General features: G+C 43.2%; 1 protein-coding gene across 3 annotated transcripts in view; it reads left to right on the top strand.

Moving 5' to 3' along the window:
- The first annotated feature begins 158 nt into the window (after nt 1-158).
- The window catches only part of ARMH3 (armadillo like helical domain containing 3), a 120866-nt gene continuing 98861 nt past the window's right edge, over nt 159-22163 (top strand). Inside the window, exons 1-13 of one of the 3 annotated variants that reach the window (XR_010832698.1) lie at nt 159-308; nt 6747-6858; nt 7314-7370; nt 7506-7652; nt 8561-8668; nt 9801-9893; nt 10775-10849; nt 11518-11604; nt 15667-15723; nt 16764-16807; nt 18457-18517; nt 19104-19150; nt 19849-19924. Coding sequence is in view for 2 of the 3 variants with exons in the window: in XM_067000268.1 (XP_066856369.1) it covers nt 6757-6858; nt 7314-7370; nt 7506-7652; nt 8561-8668; nt 9801-9893; nt 10775-10849; nt 11518-11604; nt 15667-15723; nt 16764-16807; nt 18457-18517; nt 19104-19150; nt 19849-19924 (954 nt within the window). In the remaining variant the exon portion in view is untranslated. Of the gene's footprint in view, nt 309-507; nt 830-6746; nt 6859-7313; nt 7371-7505; nt 7653-8560; nt 8669-9800; nt 9894-10774; nt 10850-11517; nt 11605-15666; nt 15724-16763; nt 16808-18456; nt 18518-19103; nt 19151-19848; nt 19925-22163 lie in introns of those variants that run through there. The other 2 variants (XM_067000268.1, XM_048060432.2) reach the window with 2 other exon arrangements.

Here is a 22163-nt window from a genome sequence, read left to right as displayed (position 1 = left end):
CTCGGCGCTGCGCAATCACGAGGCGGCGGGCTTCCGGGAGGAGCCGCTCCCCGCCGGAGCCGCTCTCCGCCGTGCCGTGCTGTGCAGAGCCGTGCCGAGCCGAGCCGTGCCGTACCGGGCAGAGCCGTGCCGGGACCGGCCGGGCGGAGGGTGCCCGGTGCTGCCCCCCCCCCCCCCGCCCCGTCCCCGGTAGGACCCCGCACGGTGCCGGCGGCGCTAGGACCGCGCGGCGCGGGGCGCCCCGTGGCGCATGCGCAGTGGCGCGGGCGGCGCCTGCGCGCTGCGGAGGGGAGCGGCGGGGCCCGCAGGTGAGCGGCGGGGCGGGGTGGGGGGGGGGGGGGGGGAGGAGGGGGTCGCGGGGCCCCCCCTGCGCGCGCGGGGCCGGGCAGGCCACGCCCCCTAACGGCCCTAACGGCCCTAACGGCCGGGAGGGGGGGGGGGGGGGGGCGCGTCCTGTCAGCGGGCCCGCGGGCCCTGCGCGGGGTGTGACTGGGCGAGGAATTCCGGGGGGGGGGGGACACACACATCAGTTGTTTTTTTTTTTATTAATTCCAGCGTAACCCTCTCTGTTACCTGTGGCATGTGTTAATTCTGCGTACAAAGCTGCCCTGCACACAGCGTGCCTCCGGCTTCACCAATAACCCTTAACGTTTGTCAACGCCTGCACAACAATAACCCTTAACGCACACCGAACAGCTTAATAACGTTAGGTGGCTGGTGGTTGGCGTGTACGAAGGGGCAGCAGGGCTGTAATAAGCGAGGCGCTCGTGTGCCACCACCTCCACCGAGACACCAGGCTGCCACACGGATATCCCTCAGGAGGGGAAGGGTCAGCCCCGGGTTGCTGGCTTGCTATATTCTGCCTTCCTGTGCTCTTTTTTTCCTTTCAGATTTCATATATATGTTTAGATATATACATTTATAGACATAAACGTCTTTATACACGTCAGTGTTACTCCTCTTGTGTGCTCGTGCTGCTAGTGGTCCCTGTCTCCACAATCTCTGCAGTTCTGCCGTCCTTACTTTGCTGCCTTCCATTTCCTCAGCTCTTCCCACCTCGCAGCTCCCTCAGAAGCCAGAGCCGAGGCCGTGTAACTGTGCTGCCTTCAGCCTGGATCCCTACCGACAGCTGAAACCCCGGGAAAAGGGCAGGGGAAGGTTACAGGCAGGGTGTTGTACAGGCATCTGAAAATGTCTTCAGGTGGCCCGAGCTTTTAGCTGTGGGCGTTGGGGCAGCGTGGAATATTTCATGGTAAAATAAGTGGGGTGGATTCTGAAGGGCTTGAAAAGTGAAAACCCGAAGAGATTTCCTCGCACAAGAGAGCTAAGCATTGCGGCTAGAAGTGCGGAAAGGAATTGTGCGGAAATGAAAAAATCAATTTGGAAAAAAGGTCTGAACAGATGGAGGTAGAACATGTGACGCTTGTCTAGATGGGCTTGACAGGAGGAAGCTTAGCTGGTCGATGGTGCGAAGTTGATGGATTGGGTGTTACTTTAACTGGACGGATAGAAATGAAAGGCAATTACGGATGAAGTGTTGAGAATGTAACTTGGACGTTATTCTTTATATCGTTGCTGAAGCACGTGTAGTGGAAGTTTGTGGCTGTATCTGCATTAGGAAGCTGCTTTTCCTGTTTTTCAAGGGGTGGAAAATAGGTTAGCGGTGGTGTAACAGCAGATTGTACTATGTGGAAACACGTAGTACACTGCTCTGAGTGGGATGGAATAGCTTGCTGGTAAAAGTGCATGTACTGAGACTGTGCTAGAGGTTGCATTGCTTGGTATTACAAAAAAAGAGTAGGATCTATGTGGTTTTTCGTCATTGTCATACCCTCTGAATGTATTCCTTGCAATATATTACAGGAAGGCACCTGGAATTTCTGCCAGATTGATCCAAAGCTTGTGTGCTGTGAGTGATACCAAATAAAGTTTACAAATATATACAAACAAGGCTGTAAAGAATAGATGAAATATAAAAGTAGCATGAACTGTAACTGCCCATGTTGGCAGAGCATAAACTGCAAAAGGGCTTGTAGCAGGAATGTGGTTGTTGGTTGGTTAAGCCTTGACAAAATCTAACCCACCACGTCCCTCTCCTCTCTGATTTCCCTGGGGTTCTGCCCAGAGTGCTGCTCGGGGGCTCCTGGGGGTTTAATGCTGGAGCTTGGGCTGGGTCAAGGCGCTGTCTGAGCATTGGCGTTGGTAGGCTCTTGTGCAGGGTGCGGGTTTTCGTTTGATTCCTCTGGTGGATGAGTGCTGTAACCTGAGACTTAACTGCCTGTTGTCTGTGTCCAGTATTGACTCCGCAGATTCATCGCATGGATTAAGTGAAATTCCAGGAAAAACATGCACCAAAGAGTAGAATGACCATTTGGTTTATAATCTGTTTCTTTAGAAGCCGTGGGCTAACTGTAGGCAGAAGTTTATCCCCTGCCTTCTTGCATGCTCTAGATAATTTTTGAACAATTGTCCTTTTGACTTAAGGGATATACCAGCAAAATACCTAGAAGGACTAAGCGTGATCACACTGGGTCCTAGGTGCATGCAGTTGGCGTTGGGCTGGTTACCACGCTTGAAATCTTTATACCCGTAGTTCAGTCTGAGTACCAGTGGCAGGTCAGGGGATTGGATTCTAAAAGGAAAAGCATCTCAGTTCTTACTCAGAGCCTTCATTAATATTGATTGATATTGATTTTGGCATTAGCAAAATAATATGTTGCATCATTTGCACCGCATTTTTCAGATACGGAATAAATGGTTTGCCAATTAAATATGTGAAAATACCATTTGTGAAAATAACATTTGTGTAAATATTTGAAAATACCTGCTTGTTTTCTTTTTATTTAGCCTAGCAGTGTCACGGTATATTTTTGAGGGTTATAGGCTGAAAAAAAAATATTCAGGTTTGGTTGCGTTTGTGGGTTGTGTAATCTTGAAAACATTCAGGTTTGTTAAATGTGAAATGCAGCGGTTGACAGGCTGCATGCATGCAAGATTACAGGAGTTTCAAGTTTTGGATCCTGTTTTCACTATAGTGTTGATGCACGTTGATGTTCCATTCTGTACAGTAGTATTTTTGTCGTTATGAGATCTGTGCAACAATAATCAAAACAACAGTAAACAACAATAAAGTCTGAACGGGAGCTGCGTTACAATGCGGAGAAGCCACAGTTTTCAATGTGCATGAGTCTGAGTGAACTTCAGACTCAGAATGCCTTTTTTTTTCCTCTTCTTCCGTGGATGTTCTAACCGAAAGCTGACAGGGATGCGTTCATCTGAATGTCACATGTTTGATTTGAATCTCTGGAATGAGTTTTGGACTGAAATGGACAGGAGGTGGATGGTTGGATGTGCTCATTCCTTTGTTCCCGCCTGGATCAGCTGATCCTGGGGTTGATGACAGATAGACCAAGAGTCTGCCTGAACTTCTCCCTGCCATGGCTTTTTTCTTCCTGCCTTTGAGCTGCCAAGACTCGTGCTCTGTCAAGGTTTCTGTTAGCTCCAGACGAAGCACCTTGGATCCTCTGCGGCACAGCACAGTACTCGCTGTTCCGAAACCCCCGTGCGCGTACGTCTCAGCCCTGAGGGACGGCTCTCCGCGCAGTCAGCGACTGCAGCAGGGTTCACTTAGCAGCATGTGTTAATGGGACTGACCTACTGACAGAATAAATTATCCATTTGAACCTGAGACGTGGAAATTGCACCGATGCCTTTGAAATGTGATATGTTTTAAAGGGTAGTTCTTAACTATATTCAGCGTCTTTGTTTTCATAAACTGTCACGATGCCCTGATAATTCGACACCTCTGCAACTAGTAAAGGTTTTGTGTGTTTGATTGCTGTTTTCTGCAGCTGTCTAGAAGGTCCCCATTAACAAAATGCAGTTTCCTGTTTCCGTCTTTATGACATCTGGAGAACGTAATTGCATAAAGTGAAAAGAAAAAGCCATTTGTGCAGCCTGATCATCACAGGTCATGAAACAAGCATAGCCTAATAAAGCGTTGGCATGAAAGGCAACTATTCCTTTTCTCCCCTTGCTCCTCCATATGCTCATTTGTAGAACAGCAAGTTATAAACAAGAATGTTATTTAATCCTTGCCTCTAGCAGTCATCTTTGTATGCTCTGTGCAGCTCCGGTTGAGAGAATATGAATCCCAAGACCCATTTTGACCGAGACTAGAATTTTCACATGATCATGTGGGCCCTCTGGTGCTCTTTCAGCATCAGATGTTTGTGTCTTCTGGGATTTAGACTTCTCCATCTTTCTGGAAGTGTAGGAAAAGTGCTAAAATACACTTTGCAAAGCTCAGGGATTAGGCAGAGTGTATTGATCCCCTCCCATAAGCATACACGTTTGGGATGTGAACGCTGACCTAGAAGCACTCTGAGTTAGTTTATTAGTTTTGACATTGGGATTCATTAGCTGTAATTCAATTAGAAGCATGCTGATGGATGTGTTTGTATGCTGGGGATGGTGGCTGCTTGTGATTCAGAAACTTACCATTCTAGTTGAGAAATTGTTTTGTGCAATCTTGGGTAAGATTTGTCGTGCTAATCTAAAAGTGACATTGTTCTTGATTTGGTTTTTAATAGATTTCTCTGTGTTTCCAATTATGTTTCTAATTAATGTCTTATTTCCCATGACAGTTTAAAAATAATGCAAAGTCTGTAAAAGAGAAGCTATCAGGATGACTGAATAATGTTTTCTTCTTCGTTTTGTTAGACTTGTTAGACCTTTTCTCCATCTTAATTGGATACATGGGCCCATCAGGCTACAGGAGTAATTTCCGTGTTTACATAGTTATGGTGCAGAAGGTCCTAAGATTCTTCTGCCAGCGCTTTTGGGGCTGGTTCCATTCTCAGCCCAGCGTGCACACAAACTGGCCCTTAACCACCCGGCTCTTCAAATTCCCATCCTAGGTGGAAGAGGATCTCTTCTCTGTTCCATGTAAATCTCAGCTTTTGAGGTGTGAGATCTGCTGCTCTCTGTCCACTGCTTTGCCAGCCAGGCAAACCTCCTGCCCTTCACAGCTGGGGCAGGGCCTTTTCTTTTTTGAAGCAGCATTTTTTTCCAGCCTCAAAGATGTTTTCCTGCCATTTGGGACTGAAGTTCATGGCTCAAGGGATGGATGTCTGAATAACCTGTTGCAGGCTCTGGGAGCCTGAGAGCCCTGGTTGGGAACATAGTTTAGTCTTAGGACAATCAAAAGCCGTGGAACGAGTGCAGAAGAGACCTGGAACTGGCATTGTGTAGTCTCTGAAACCTGCTTTTTTTACAGAAAGGTGGATCCGAGCGTGCTGTCGTCACAGAAGGTGTTCAGGCATTTTGGGATGGAGGTGAAATCCAAAGCTGTCTCCATGGCTGCCAACTCAGAAAGCTCTGGGGTCTTAGAGGCAGGCTGCAGTGTACTTACCTTTCTATGCATAATTTAGCATGGCTGAGTGCAGCTGCCACAAGAGCCTGCCTCTGTTTTTCTGGAGCATGACTTCAGTCAAGCCTCTGCCTGAGGTGTGCTGCTGCCATGTGTGTAATTACCTTCGGAGGTCTGGGAGAAAGGTTTGGAGCTTGGGGATATGCCAGGGGATAGCATTCACTTTCTGCTAAGTACCTCTGATGTACTGCAGTGATAAAGGAGGATAGAACACTGCTAAATCTCTGGTGCTTGCCAGAAAATTCCGAGATTGCAGATAAATGCATATTTGCAAGGTCAGAGCGGTGATGCGCTTTGCAGCATGAGACGTGGGGTTGAGAGTACGTGGCAAGTCACACGTCCTGACTGTCAGCCCCTGACATGGCTTGACTGGTGCAGACAGATCAGGACTACAGCTATGGCTGTTTTTCTGACAGCTGATTTTGTAGCAATGATATATATATATATAAATATTTTAAATAAGATAATAAGTAAGCATGAGGCACCAATTAATTGTAGTAAACCTTGATTGTGTTTCTAGAAAACCCTTTGTTGTCAAAGGAACCAGGAAGTTCTTCTGGTTAAAAAAAAAAAATTAAAAAAAAATCCTGCAAAGCTTCTCCCCTGTGTTCCTCCATCTTCCTCCAGAACCTGAACCACACGAGATGCTTTTGAGGCTGGGGTTCTTTTCTGCTTTGATTTTTAGAGCAGCTGGCACAGCTGGGGAATGCCAAGGTGCAGAGGTAGGGATGAGCAAGGGTGGCAGGAGTGCTTCAGGGAGGCTTTGCAGCCAACTGCTTCCTTGTGTTGGATGTAGCATTGGAGTGCAAGAGCAGAGCTGGAAGTACTTTGGCAGGTAGCAAATTAAACAGATAAAAGAGAAGGCTTTTTCAAACCATTTCAGGAGCTTTTTTGTCACAAGATGTCCTTGAGGCTTGACTAACTTTACAGAAGCCTGGATATCCATTTGATAACAACCACCGCAGTGTGTGCAGCGATATTTTTTAAAAATTATACCTTTTAGATGTAAAGTAGTTCTGGTCGTGAATAAATTTCTGGCAGAGAAGAATTAAGAAAACTGATCCATAAGCTGCTTATTCTGTGTCTGCCTGTGGGTGAACTCTTGCGTATTTGTTTGAAATAGGTTAGAGGACTTGGAGAGGACCTTTGGTCTGATTTCTTATCTGGTATAGTTATTAAAGCCCCTACTTGCGGCTTGTGAGAGTCTTAGTACCTCAGTGTAGTGAAGAAGTCTTTTGTGGCTGAGGCAGTCCAGATATGCCTTGAAGAAAAGTTCAAGGTTCCTTAGTCTTTTTCTGTCATTTCTTACCTTCAGGGTATGCAACATGGCCCAAACAGAGAAGAAAGGCGGACTGCTCCGGAAATCTTCAGCCTCCAAGAAGCCATTGAAGGAGAAAGTTGTGTTGATGTACGATGAGGTTTTCACGGTAAGGACGCGGGCACCTCTTCTTTCTCAAGTTTATTACGTTTTCTTGGTGTAGTTTGTGCTGAGGGCTCTGCATGGTGGATTCTTTTCCCAAGGTAAGGGTTGCACAGCATAGCCACACACACTTGAGGCTCTCCTACTAGCATGCAGAGCTCTCTTCCTTAATGTCACGTTATCCTGATGTCTGCCAGGACCATTAGTGATCTGCAAGATACCACGGCTTTTCAAGACTTTCTCAAAAAATAATCCAGAAAATATACAGAGGCATCTCAATTGAGAGCTGCTTCTGTTTGCTCTTTTGCTTCTGGGGATCTTTGTAGACAGTACTCTGTGTTGTGAGACCACTTGGTCATCCAGTGGGATGATCCCGACTGGCCTACTTGTGATAGTGATTTTGATTAAATTCTGCCTGAATAATTTCTTGTTTGTTCTCATGGCCGTCCCTTTCTCTTTCAGACAGAGGACCCGAGTAAGAACAACCCTAGGTTTTGGGAGGAGCTGTTTCTCATGAAGGTAACAGGAGTTGAACGTCCTCTGATTTGGTGTTGCTGTTCTGCCTATGAGGTGGCAGACTGTCAGCACGAGGACTTGCTTTTCTAAGGTGTCAGCAGTTGTGTAACGTGCACAATATTCTTCTTAACCTGGCAGGTCAACCTGGAATATCTGGAAGGCAAGCTGGAGGCTCTGGATGGGGAAGAGCTGATGAAGATAAAAGATAACATCAACTGCTTGTTTCAGCACTGCATCCAGGCGCTGGGTGAGGAGCACCCGATCAGAGTGGTCAATGCACTACAGGTACCACAGCTGAGAGACAGGGAGTGCTCTCATCTGCTTCTGAGGAGACAAAATGCTTGCTGCTGGTATCAAGCATCTTGTTCTTGTTTCTTTAGTTGTGAGAAGCGATGTCTACAGAGCAGTTTCAACTTCTGGTTGGTGGAGGTTACAAACATTTATCCTTAGTGTATGAGAAACAGTAGCTTGATTGAAAATTCAGGTGGGTCTGGTGTTGCAGGATGAAGTGGATCCTGCAATGGAGGGATAGGAGGGGCTTGTTCATGCTACAGGCTCAGTTTGAGGGCTCAAGAATACTGTGTGTAGCTTTGTCTGTCTTCTTTCTCCTGTTCGCCTCTATTTCGGACTCCTTTATGAATTTCCTTATGGGTCAAAAACGAAATGAAGTAGTGGGGAAGTTGGTGTCAAATTTGTACGGGGGACTGTCCCTGCTGGACACATCCTTGGTGAAAGCTGTGAAGAACCATCACCCAGAACTTGAAGCTGTTCTCCTGCAGGTTGTGCCTTACCAACGCGTGTCTTGTATGAGAGACGGTGTCCACAGTTTTGACACTTGACGTTGTTAGTTTCCAACCTGATTCTTAACAGTTTGAATGCATTTGACCCAGCTTCTCTCAGCTGTAGGAATACAGGATATAAATTTCAGGTTTGGGAAGCCTCCTGTAGGAGGCCTTGGACAGGAAAAAATGTGGATAAATACATTCTTATCTTTTGAGAGGTCAACATCCAGGTTATACTCCTTAGAAACAACAGTGGTAGAGGAAATCAGGCAAAATGTATGGCTTCCAGGCTGGTGGTATTCATATAAATATCTGTGTTTTGATAGTGCTCTGAGAGGGTTTTAGGGCAGGTTTTGCTGTGGAGTTGTAGGTGTTGCCTTACATTTTATCCTCTGAATTTTCCCTTTGCAGACTTTGTGTGCATTGATTCGGGGTGTCCATCAGAAGAACAAGTCCACTTCAGGGTTTGACATCATCAACATGCTTGTGGGTTTTGATAAGGCAGAGCTTTGTATGAAGGTGAGGCCTTGCCAATGTACAGAAAAGGCTTACACAGCAGCCCTGTTGCAGGGGCAGTGTTTTGTAGACAGGTCTGTCTATCAAGGTACACCTTTTTGGGTAAATATCTCAGCCACTGATTAAACATAGCTGTCCTGAAGTTCTTGACTTGTTAGTGGCCCAAAGACATGTGAAATCCTGATGTTTTTCATTAATAGAGCACTTACCTTCTTTTCCTTTAATTCCCTGGTGTGCATTCATTCTGGTTAAGAAATCTTAAGGCCAGGAAAGGCTGTCACAGGCCATTAGTACCCCGTATTGAACCTCGTAGCTTACACTTAACTTTTAGCTAATAGTAACGTCCTTTGTGCTCACATTTCCATCAGCAGATACACCATTATAAACTTATTTGATGCTCTTCATTGTAAAGCTGCTGAGTTTTGAGAAACAACAGAGGAATTGGTGATAAAGCTGAATACCTGTTCTATCTTTCATCTCTCTGCAGAAAGTAATAGTTTTTCATCTCTCTATGAAAAGTAGTAGTGCTTTGGGGAAATATTAAGTAGTTATTTGCATATTAGAACCACTTTTTTTTCCCTTTGAGAATTACTTTATTACCTGTAATTTAGTATTTGGAAAGCAATTAATTTTGAATATCTATCAGATAGCTATATAGTACCTATTTTGAATAATAATTAATGTACGTACTATTAAATTGCAGGTGTGCTTTTCACCAAAATCTCTCAGAGCCTATAAAGAAAATGGGGGAACATTGAAGATAAAAAGGCAGAAAAAAAAGCAATCAGTGATATTACTGGCTTGTAAACTACAACTAAGATTGTATTTGTAGAGGTCAGGTTTACTTTGCAAATAAAATCTGTTATTACATGTATATAAAAACCTCTCATGCATCTAGAGAAAACTCTCGGATCATGATGTTATGCCTGTAGTCATTAAAATGTAGTTAACACAAAGCAGTATTGAGAACCAATGGTGTGAACACAATCTGTGGTATATAGCTGTAGTAATGGCTCAGTTACTGGTTCTGGAATAACATGGCTTTGTCTTGGCACTTTTGAATCTCTCAGTCTTTTATAGGAAATATTTCAAATAACTTAAAAGTAATACTTAAAGTTATGCGATTGTTCTTTAGAATCTGATGGAGAGCCTAGACTCGCTCCTCTGTGCAGAAGGTTCTGAAAGCCTCAAAAGCTTGTGTCTGAAGCTGCTTCTCTGCTTGGTGACGGTAAATAAATACCAGCTGTATAATAACTTAAAATCTCATATGTGTCACATTTTGAGGGATGGAACTAGCTCAAAACTTAAGCAGAATGCTGCTGTGTGAAGCCTGGGGTGGGGGGTGGGGGAATTATGAGTGATAAGAATGGACAGCCCAGAATAGGCTTCAAAGCTCAACCACAACACCAGTGTAGACTGGCAGACTGTTTCTGCCTCATGAGATAGGTGCCAACTGGGGCAGAAGGGTAGAGACATAGTAGGAAGTGTCAATTGGATTCATGTTATTTTTTTTTTAGGGAAAAAGATAATTAGAAGTAATAGAAGATAAATAGAAAGGGAGCAGAGGAGAGGGGCTGAGGAAAGACAGGAAATGTGGAGTAGATGAGTAGTGAGGATGTGAAGAACGAGTTGGATAAAAGGGTTGTTCAGTATCTCTTGGAGATGGTCAACCACAAACTATCTTGGTTGTGATAAGAGATAGCTGTGTGTGTGTGGAGGTCTCTGCTGCCGTGTGTGATGGAAAACTGCTTAGTCAAGCATACGGACCCTGCTTTTCCATCCTCTGCCTCCTGTGTAGCAGGCTGCTTCAGCTGCTGGTAGTGTTGTCATGCAGCTGTGTAAAATGTCAATCTGCAGAAGAAATGGGGAGCTTCTTAGTACATGGCTCATGCTTTTGCCAGAGAGGGTGGGAGTAGCAAACAGGACAGATTTCCCTTACTTCACGTCTAGCTCTAGTGCTAGTCCCACCCTTGACTTGCTGACTAAGTGAGAGATTCTGAATAAATGGTCCATCTGGTAGTATAATTCTTGTGTTCGCAGTGTGTGCCAGAGGCAGCTAGAGCATCATGGGAGGCTTTGGGTGAGATTTTAACTTGTGTTTGTACTTAGGTGACAGATAACATTAGCCAGAACACCATCCTGGAGTATGTGATGATTAACAGTATATTCGAAGCTATTTTACAGGTAAGTTTTTTTCCTTCAGCTGCAGGAGTTCTTTTTACATAGTGAGAGCTTTCAGTCTTGTTTGCCTTTCAGCCTTTTCAGTGCAGCATAGCTAACTGGTAGAGTACGATGCTTCCATTCATAGCTCAGTCACAGTTTCTATTTTTTTTAATGCTGTCTCCTCCTTACTCCAGTCTCCTGTTTTTAGTCACTACTGAGTATTTAAGGTATTTTCACTTGAGACATTTGTCCTTAGATAGAAGCTGAATGGATTTGTAGGCCAATTTCATAGAAGATTCCTTTATCGGAGGAATTTGTTTCAAAAGGCAGTCTGGATATATTGATTTTTTTTTCTGCTCTTTGATAAATTATACTTTTTTTTTTGAAGTGGAACTGGGTTTGGGGAAACAGAAAATGTTGGCAATGCACTGAGATACTGTCCAGTGGTGTTGAGAAATATGTTTGCCCTTTATGCCCAGAAAGCCTCTGTACATCCTGTCTGTGATAAATAAGTTTCTCTGCATGCAACATTTCTTGGAAGCACTGACATTTCCAAAGTCGTGGATATCCTCTTTCAGTCAGAGTATAATTTGCGTTTCTACATACGTTTCACTGCCATGTGCGGTCTCGGAGCCACCTCAAGCTTCGTGAAGCAAGCCTGAACTTAATAATGTGATTCTTTATTTCAGATTCTGTCCAGCCCCCTTAGTCGGAGGGAACATGGCTATGATGCTGTTGTCCTTCTTGCCTTGCTGGTCAACTACAGAAAGTATGAGGTAAGCATTCTACTGTGTAACAGAAACAGCTCTCTGTTACTTAATACTGTCCTCAAGGTTATTAAAAGGGCTTACGGTACAGTTTTTAGCAGTACACACAGCAACATTTATTGGGATGTCAGCACTGAGCTACAGTATCTTTGCAAGGCACTCAAAGCCTTTAAAGTCAGTTTGGTGGTTGCCTGGTTGTCAGTGTATTGTGGCAGACTTTCATGCCTCAAATCCTTTGGAGTTCTGTTAACTGTGCTGCTGTTGATAGATCCTTTTTTGTTTTGGACTTCATTGGTGCTAAATTGTGGTCCCAACTGCTTAAGAAAATCTTATTAGGGAGGAAATTCATTAGTTTGTGCTTTTGTTTGTCTTTAATGTGAATATCAGTGTGTTTTACGTGAGCATGTTCTTTCATATTTTTGGGATGTGAATTTTCTAGTCTCCCTTCAGATTGCCTGTGGAATATTGTCTGTACTTCTGTCACCAGTGTAGCTATGAGCTTGGTTTGCTCAATAACTTCTGTTCTAGGAGTAAAATGATTTACGTGTTCTTACATGGTACTTTTAAAAAGTTGTCATTCATCTGAAACCTATCATTCTCAAAAGTTGTTAGAAGTATACACTTATTTCTTCAGCTATATTTCATGGTTTTATAATCCTATTCCTGATTTCTTAGATTTCTTAGATTTTTATGGTGATGCTATGTGAGAGAACCATAAAAGGTTAACTAAATATTTGACTGCATTGGGAAATTGTGAAACTAACTAATCAAAAGGCTGCCAGACAGAGGAAACACTGCAATGAAGAGTGTTTACTGTGTCCTTTTCTCAACACCTTAAGGGGTGGCTGCTAAAAGTTAAAACATATAATCAGGCAGTGAGTTTTAAATAGATTCATCAATAACATCTAGGAGAAAACTTCTTTGCCTCACGTTCAGCCTAGTAGAATTGCTCGTTGCATCTCTTGCTAGGCAGAGCTGAAAGAAATCAGTCAAAATGTTTTTTTTTTTCCCTCCTTCTTTGTGTACTTACTTGGCTGCATATAGTATATCCGATGGCCCTTCACATTCGATTACATGCACTTTTTTGCCTTGATATAGTCAACTGCAAGTGCTGAAGAGACTTAAAAACACTGAAGAGTTGGATTTTTTTTAAAGTTCTCTCAGAATTCAAATCATTTTCCATGAATCTCTTTAACAAAAAGAGTCATTATTCAAGCTCCAATTCCCTGCAAGATGGCCTGTCTGCAGAGAAGATGGCCTCATCAGGGCTGGCAGCAAAGCTGCTGAATCATCCCTAATGAGCGTTCTGGGGAAAAGTCTTGTGAGGGATAATCAAGTGGACTCTGGTCTTCATTTGTTACAGATGTGAAGATAAGTTAAGCATCTAACTAGGGATTATATATGTATTTTTTTGTTTCTTTTTTCTGCTTTCTTTTCTTACCAAAGATTTGTTTTCCATAGGTTTGTTTCCAGAGCTTTGTTCCACTTAAGGGCATGGGGGAGGTCTCACTCCCTCTATCAGATCCATGTGCTTCTACACATACCTCTCAACTTCACATAATATGTCTCACCTGGGGATTACATTTCTGATCTGGTGTTAATTGGCTTGTCTTTTAGAAATTACTTGGTAATGATCTCCCCCTACCTTCCACTTTTGTTTCTTTGAGGTTGCTGGTATCTAATGGTGGGTAGTTCATAGAGGACAACTTGAGTATTCTGTTTCCAGGAGATTTTGTCTGTCCGTCATCACTGAAAAGAAGACCTTAATGCTGTAGTGTGTATTCTTTAAAGAGCTGAGAATCACGTTTTTGCTTTCTTTCTGGAAGGAGGTGATGGCAGAAGCTATTTCTAAGTTTGTGTCACCACTTCATTGATGCACTCTTGAGTTTTCAAAGTGCTTACTAGCCACTCTTCAAGGCTATTGCATGTTTGTGCATATTGTGGAGTGGCAGGTGTAACTTAGACTTTCAAAAATTTTGCTGTGATTCCCAGGGAGAGGAAAACCAAGGAGACCGAGATGACAGGGTTGGAAGAGGGAAGCAGGCAAGGAATATGGGGAGGCCCGAGGGGTGCCTGTACAACTTGTAGGCTACTGAAGTTCATCACAGATATGCAGACTACTGCTCAGAGGAAACAACTGTTCAGAACGGTTGGCTCTGAAGGAGTAGTAGGAGCAAACTGCCCTCCCTCTGGGCAGCCCAGGAAATGTTCTCATCATGCTGGTACAGACTTGCAATGGAAAGGCACTAGAAACTGCCTTGACCTGTACGGAGAAATGCTGTGTGTAGATTACATCTGTTAGTCATCTGCTTGCTGCTGAAGGAGTTAGGGAAGCCCAGAGGAGGCATGGAGTGTGTCAGAGGAATGGAAAACTTCAGACAGGAAACATGAAGGAGCCTTCTGCAGTTTTGGGAGTTCCAATTGAAAGGAAGAAGGCAGAGATCCACAGCAAGCACGGCCGACTTCTTGACTTTATCAGCCAAGCACCTTTATGTTCTTGGTGCCAAGAGGCAGGAGACATGTAGCACACCTCTTGGAGAGGCAAAGGGCAATGGGAGCCTGAAGAGTAGTTCATAGGCTGGAGATGACAAGGAACCTGTTCCCCATCCGTTCTGTGATGGGGTGGAACGTATGTTTAGGTCTCAGGGCAGCCTCTTGGCATTGGGCAGCTTGCTTATCTGGGAATTTGGATAACTGTTGCCCCTAATTCAGCATGGTCCTGCTGCCCATTGCATGCAAAAGCCTCGTAACTTTTATGGGTCACAAATCACAGGTTGACCAGCCTTCTGTGTGTGAGCTGTGGTATGGAGTCCTGGCCTGAGTTTCTCATCATGGTGTAAAGAGAGCAAGAGAATGATTGAAATTAGACAAACTAAGCCTCAACTCCATTCTTTCAAAAAAAATGTAGTTAAATACATTAAATGTATGGTAGTAATGTAGTTAGATACATTTGAAGCTGGCTTCTTTGTTGACAGAGTAAATTTCTGAAGGGGAGAACGGTTGCACAGAAAGGAGCATGTATGTTTCTCAGTAGGAACCTTCCCTCCAGCCTCAAGGAAATCTCTTTGCATGCTTCATGCACAGATGGGCTCCCTGTCATTTTCTGTGACAGCAGATAGTGCTGCTGGAGGCAGGCTGGCTGACTGGTTGAGCTTTGGTGTGTTCTGATCAGTTTCTTCCTTGGACCAAAGAGAAAATCTGATTCTCCCAAACAACACAACAATAGCAAGAGTGTTTTCTGATCGGCCTGATTTTTAACCTGCTGTTAAACCTTGGGCAAAACAGGTAACTGTGTAACTTGCAAGGCTGTATGTGATATGTATTTTTGCTTTATTCTTCCCATCCACTTTGGACTTACTGCACAGATGGAACCTTTTCTTCTCTGTCCAAACCAACCTTGTTTTACACTGACACGTGTAAACAAAGAAAAACATGTACATTGCTAATCTAAAATGCTTCCTAAATTGTTGGGACTTATCTTTATAGATGGAGCCTACGTGCTTTGTTCAGGTTAGTTCAAGGAATTTGTATTCTCGAGAGACTTCTGGCTCTCAGTGGTTGTAACTGTTAAGAGTTGAGCTCTAACCCTGCAGCAGATGAGCCTGTAATACTGTCATGCCTTCCTGAGTCCTCCTTCCTTTAAGCAATCTTTGTGAGGTGTTGCAGAAGAGAGATATCAGAACGCTTATGTCGAGTCCCAGCTTCACTGCTTGTGCTTGCTGCATAACAGTGTGTGTGTCACTGATAACATGCTGTCAGGACAGCTGTTCCACTTCCAAGACTGACAGTCCAGCTAGCAAAGGAACAGGAACTCCATCTCTTCTCCATCTCCATCTGAATAAAATCAGCAGCCTGCCTGGCTGAGCAAGTAGAGTTGTCCTGAGCATAACAACCTTAATGTGATGTGACTACTGTTGCTTTGTGTGCATTCTGCTTTGTGGGACAGGAGGGAAAATCTTCCCAGGTGGCTGGGTAAACTTTGGAAGATAAATATTTTGTTTGTTTGTTTTCCTCATAAAGACTAAACTTAAAACCATTTTTCTTGCTTCTTTCTCCCCTGCTGCTGAGCAGTCAGTGAATCCTTACATTGTGAAGCTCTCTATCGTAGATGACGAGGCCACGCTCAATGTGAGTATCTGATTTGATTACCCAGCACTGCTGGGAACGCTCTTCCATGCATGGTGTTAACAAATGCAGTCGTGGTGTCTGGTGCAAAGAGGGTCTGGGAGCAGTACTGCTGTAAGGAACACAGGTGTAGTGGGTTTCTGCCCTAACCGCACTCTTGTGATAGATTTGGTAGCTCATGATTTGGACAGTTTGATCTTCAGTTAAACGGTGGGGGTTGTTAAAAGGCTAGGTAGCAAGGAACGTGCTAAGGTTGGTCTATTAGTCTTTTGTCAGCTGTGTTACTTGCTGTCACTTGCCAAAGAGGCACAGGATATCTCATGCCAAAGGACATCTCTCCACTGCTGTTATCTGATTTTTTTTTTAACAAGTCCACACCTCAGTTACTGCAGCTCACTAGAAGCTTGTACCCAAATCAAGAGTCCTGCAACATACTTTACGCTGTAGCTGCTTTGTATGTTTTTGCATTCAAACCTAGATAAAAAGTGTCAGTGCACTATGAGCTCTGGGAGGTGTGGACTTGAAAGCTTTCCTTTAGATTAGAAGTAAAAGCAAACTGCATGCTAACTGAAGGGTGAGAACAGCTATTTTGAATTAAATTAAATTAGCTTGACAGAGAAGGATGACCAGTAGCTGTGCAATGGAGGAGGCTGTTTGTGAGAAGTGACAATGTCATTAGTGTTTATGGCCTTTGTTTCCAACCTTTGGATACACTTCCTCTGACACAAGCTCCCTTCTGAAGTTCTTGCTGCTTTATTGAGGCTTCTTGAGTGACTAATCTATGTCTGGAGGCCCAAAGAGAGTAAACTTTCTTCTCTGAATTTAGCTAACTAGATACCCAACTTTAAATTTTGGTGCCTTGTTTTTTAGATTTTATTTATTTATTTATCTCAGTGTGTCTTATTAATTCAAACTGCTGCAGGGGAAATTCTTTGTAGCATGCTAGGGAATACTGGGGGGTGCAGCACTGCTCTGTGTTCAATGTTTGTTTTCCTGCATTGAGACTTGTAATATAAACTTCTTTTTTTAAACAATTTTTGCAGGGAATGGGACTTGTAATTGCCCAGGCTTTATCAGAGTATAACAGGTAAAACCTAAATCTCTCTTGTTTTTAAGCGCATGGTAGTTGCAGTCCATTTCCACAAACTTTTTGAGTTAAAGTACTTATCATTTATCAGCTCTAATGCATCTGGAAAGGCAGGAAATAGTCATGCTTTGAAGTACTTCTGTTCAGTTGATGTTGTCACTGCAAGCGTATGTACCAGGTGTTTTTATTGTCACGGGCGTTACCTCTGTATGAGCCTTGTGTAAAATGGTATGGTCCCAGGTTAGAAGATAAATGATTTGCTGAGTACTTCTCCAATTTAACTGAAACCTGATTTACAAATGTGTCTGGGGCAATACAAATGCCAGATCGTAGGTGATCAGGTAATGTACACTCTTGCAAAGGATGGACAGCAACAACGCTTCTGAAAAAAGAGCCAGCAAGCCAGCAGTAGGGATAGAATGTTCCCAACCTCTGTTTAATAAATAACGATACAAAATATGTAAGTTTTCCTAAGAAGAAAGTTCTTCAGGAAAAAATGGTGACCCAAGAGGGGCTTTTTGGGGATGGGAGGATGACAAAAGGATTCTCAAGGTATCCAGAAAAATGTTGTAATTCCTTCAGAAGGTCTGCTGTTAGAGATACACTTGTAAGATGATGCAAGTCAGCAAACAGTGTAAATGTACTTAACATACTAGAGTAAAACAAGAGGAAAAAAAAAACAAGCAAACAAAAAACCCCACTCACCCACCTTGTTCATTCTGACAAAAGTTGTCTTAGACTATAGCCTGTTCTGCTTATCTCTATCTTTTCCCCTTCCCCCAAAATTCAGAATTGTTTTCTTTGCATGTTGTATTGTATGTAATTAGATTCCTGTACAAAAGGCAATATATGGCCATATAATCTCTGCTAGCCCATTTCAGTGTCAAATGAAGCAAATTAGCTTAAATCTGAGGTACCCAACCTATTTGTTGACTTCTTGCTCCAATTCTAGTCCTCAGTCAAGGGCCTCCTGTCATGGCCCATGGCTGCTGTCGTGTTTCTGGACCAGCTCTACATACGTGATAGGTCCGATGCTTGCTTATGTTGTCATGTTTACTGAGACTGCTCCAGAACATCCTTGTGCTTTCTAGTTTGCCGTGGAAGGAAGCCAAGCAGGAATGGACAGCTGTCGGCAGAGCAGTTCATTAGGCCAGTTTAACATGTCATGTTTGGGGAGAGAAATGTGGGATCAGACAGGACTGGGCCATGAACCAGACTAACAGTCTTTATGTTTTCTGCTGGCTGTAGAGGTGATGAGCTGTGGTTTAGTCTGTAGCTGATGATTGGAATGAAATTGATCTGTAGTTACTGGCTGTGTTCATATGGTTGATGGTATACTGTGTCGCCAGTGCAGGACAAAATTCCAAAGTCACTTGATCGCTTCTCCTCAGTGTTAACCTAGACTGAATATATCCTGTATAACAACACAGACATGGTTTAGTTGCACCTTTCAGCACCCCCTCTTTAAACAATTGACAAATATTTAACATCCCTGCATCCCTTTTTGTGGGTTCTTGAAAAGGAATTGTGAGTGTTGGAACTTTCTCCAGCCTGTATCCAAATCAGATAAAGCTGTCTCAGGATTTAGAAAAGATAACCCTACTTCCATTTCTAAGCCTTAAGCTTCTTTCTTATTCCTTTTTGTTCAGGCAATACAAAGATAAGGAAGAGGAGCACCAGAGTGGTTTCTTCTCAGCCCTAACTAATATGGTAAGCAAGGAAGCAATGCTTTTCTATTCTTAAAAGAGGGGCCTCATATAAGGTCAGGAGGAGGGTGAAAGTTTCCAAAAACCGAGTTAGAATTTTGTTCTGGAGGAGGGGATGTATTGATCTGAGCCAAACCAAACAGAGCTAAAATACCTTTATTCTGAGGACCATATTATTGTGTGGCTGGGAAAGCACTTTCAAAAATAAGGATAGTTCAGTGTTAATTGCTGTCAGGAGTGACATGGGTAAAACTGCTACTGCTTTGGGACAAGCAGATGGGAAATGATCTCTACAGTCCTTTCACAGAGGGATTTAAGATATAGTATTTTTTTCCTTCTGGAATTTGACAGAATAAGCATTGGTCAGTTACAATAGAACAAAATAAAATGTGTTTGTAGATGGTCATCCTGTTCTGTCCATTGTGGAATTTTCCCATTTGTATTTTGCTGGTATTAGAAAGAAAGTTGCATTTGTGCCTTGGATGAGAACACCTGTCCCGAGGCACTTGCGATTTAGATAAATCCGTATCTTCTCTCTTTTCTAATAACTTTCAAAAATTCATCCTTTGTAATACTCTTTCTTTCCATAGGTGGGCAGCATGTTCATAGCAGATGCTGATGAGAAGATATCAGTCCAGTAAGTGAACAGATGTTAGTTGCACAATGAGTGGCAATTCACCACTCCGGTCAATGGGATTTCCTCCATCACGGAGCTGTTTTAATGTAGCAAATGAAAAAGGCTTGAAAAAAAGGAGGTTCTCTTGTAACTGAAATGGTACCACTCCTCTGTAATCAATGGGTTTCTTGGTTACTTAAGTGAGAGAAAGGTGCGGCAGGAGGAGCCACAGCTGAATTGCTTGTAGTGAAGTGTATAAGCAAACAAAACAAACCTGTGGTTTATATGAGGTGCTTTTAGTGTATAAAAGTCATGTTGGAAGTGGCAGATGGGAAGTAATGGTTCATGTACTCTTGTCTCCAAGAATGTATTCCCTAAATTAAGGGGGCAAGTGATAAATACGAGGGTTTGTGGTAGCTGTAGGAACCTCTAGCCTAAAAACAAAGCGCTTTAAAGAGAAAACATTGCTTAAGACTGAGTAACAATGGAGACATTCAGCATGAGGGAAACAAAGATTATAGCTGAGATCTAAAAAGAGGCATTTTAATGGACTGCTCAGTATTATTAATAATGAAAAAAAAAAAGAGACAGATTTTTACATGGTTGGAAAAAAAAAAGTTATTTCAGATGGGCTGTGCTCCTGAGCAGCTTTGATCTCAGGATTCTCATTTGGTGTTAGCCCTTAATTAACTCTGCTTTTGTCTGTATCCCTTCCACAGAACGAATGAAGCAATACTGCTGGCCCTCTATGAAGCTGTTCACTTAAACCGGAACTTCATCACAGTTCTGGCACAAGTGAGTTTCAGCGTGATGTTTGCCCTTTTCTTCATAGTAGATCTCTTTTGAAATTTAAAATGTCAGGAATCAAATGGATGGAAAGATGAGTTTTCTTTTTGTTTTCCCCTAGGTACTTGTCATAGGTGTAGGTGGGCACGAAAGATCAAAAGCCAACCAGGGTTTATTTTACTTTTAAGCAATGTTTCGTGCCTTGCCAGAAAATAATTACATTTTGACGGCACAACTCCTGCTAGGATGAGCCGTTTTTCCCACTGAATGGGAAGAGCTGCATGGAGCTCCTTCGGTGTCCTATTGATACTGCCTTCAGGCAAGATGCAGTGTGATGACTGGTAGGGGTAAGATTGCTGCAGCTATTAGAGCAGTTCATGCCAATGATAAGTTAGAGTTGAGGGAAAGAGGTTGATCCTGCTCCAAGCTGGATGAATTGTTCTGCCTGCGTATGGACATCCTGCATGCTGTTTGTTTAGGTATCCTTCAATTAAGGACTAAACCATGTGTGAGGACTGTTGTTTTAAATATGGTTTTGTGTTCAAGCTTTGTTTGGAGAGCCTGATCCCTTTTGCTTGGGAGACCATTTCCAGAACAGAGCATTCCTCCTTGCTCTGTTTATGGTGAAGAAGCAGGGCTATGGCAGCCTTCTGAGAAGCAGTGGGCTGCTCTGTACCTTTGATCGCAAACCTCTGGATGCTTTTTTAAACAGTGAATGAGTTTGCAAAGGCTGTCAGTGCTGGGGAAGAAATAACAAGTCTGTCTGATCTGATGATTGTGCTGTAGATGGCTGGAGGGATGGCTTGATGAATTTAGGAAGACCTTCCAGTTTAGGCTGTTCATTTTGTTCTTTTTCTCACAGATTACTAGCCGTACTTACAAAAATGATGACAGCAAAACAGTTAACGCCTTTCCCCAGTTACTTCAGCTCCTCAGAGAGTGCAGCTATACATCACAGGCTAGACACTTTGCGTGACAGAGGGAGTAGAGACCTTTGGGGAACTCCTGACAGTGGTGTTGATGGAGGAAGCCTGATAGGCAGATCTACTGCCTCCAAAGAAAGCTTCTGTTCCGTGGGTGGTTAATTTGCTCGAGTTCCCTGCCTCTCTTTTCCCAGGTTGTTCATTCCTACTGCTTGTGAGAGTCTTCTGCTTTCAGTTCTGTGTAATACCAGGTCAGGCCTTTGTGTGGCCAAGATATCCCTGAGGGGAAGAGGCCTTTGGCAGGGAAAAAAGTGAGGTAGGAAAAGAGCAGCCAGAGTAAAAGCTCTTAAATTAATAATGAGAGGATAAACTAGTTATCTGTGAAAGTGGTAGCTGAAGCAGCCACTGTTCAGTGGGCTTGATTGAAATTGAGGTCTAATGTTCTTGAGTGAATTGTCTGTAATCCTTCATTTAAGAGAGGTCAAGGCAGGGCATGCTGTCCTTTGAAAAACTTCGTAAAAGCTGACGAAAGCTCTTGTCCAAGTTTGTGGACGTTGCTGGACTGCAGACTGCTTGAATGACTACCAGCTCCTACGTGAGCACACAGGAAGAGCAGGGATATAGCTCTGATGCCTGAAGTGTGAACTCGTTTGTATACTTACTAGCTTGTTGGTCCTCGGTTTTTGCTGCTAGGTGGCACTGTTATCTCTCAACTGAGAGTTAATGTTTGGGGAAAGGGAAGGTAAACACCACGGTAAAACCTATGAAAGCAAACCTGTTTTATGTAAAATTTTGAATGGAAAATTGCGTTTTAATTTAGTGCGTGTGTTGATTTAAAATTGTCTTCCAATTTTAGTATGTGTCTGTGCTTCTCATAAAATACATGCATTTGTAGTTTCTCATAAAATCAGATATTCAAAGACAATACTGAGCCTATTCACTTGTGAAGAACCCTACAGAACCAACACCAAATCAGCAGCTCTATATCCCTTTCTTTTTTGAAACTGTGATGATATATTAAGGCAGATGATACATTTATGTAAAACATGCCCTGTGAAATGGACACTCTGCTTGGCAGCCAGATTTAAAATAGCATGGCAGATTGCCTACTGTATCACCAGTTTGGATAGATCTGGGAGCTTACGAAGAGTAAAATCAAAGCGGTAATTAGGCAGGCAACTGTTAGCAAAGATGAAATGTGCAGAGAAACCGGCTGATGGAATCAGAGAGGATCGATAACGACAGTGTTACTTATGTTTTGCACTCTTTTCCTCTGTTGCCTGGGCTTTACAGTGGTACAGAGAGGTAATAAAGTGCTATCATCT

The sequence above is a fragment of the Anser cygnoides genome, chromosome 7 (assembly GCF_040182565.1).
Source record: "Anser cygnoides isolate HZ-2024a breed goose chromosome 7, Taihu_goose_T2T_genome, whole genome shotgun sequence".
Taxonomy (NCBI): Eukaryota; Metazoa; Chordata; class Aves; order Anseriformes; family Anatidae; genus Anser; species Anser cygnoides.
This window is presented reverse-complemented; position numbering and strand designations above follow the sequence as displayed.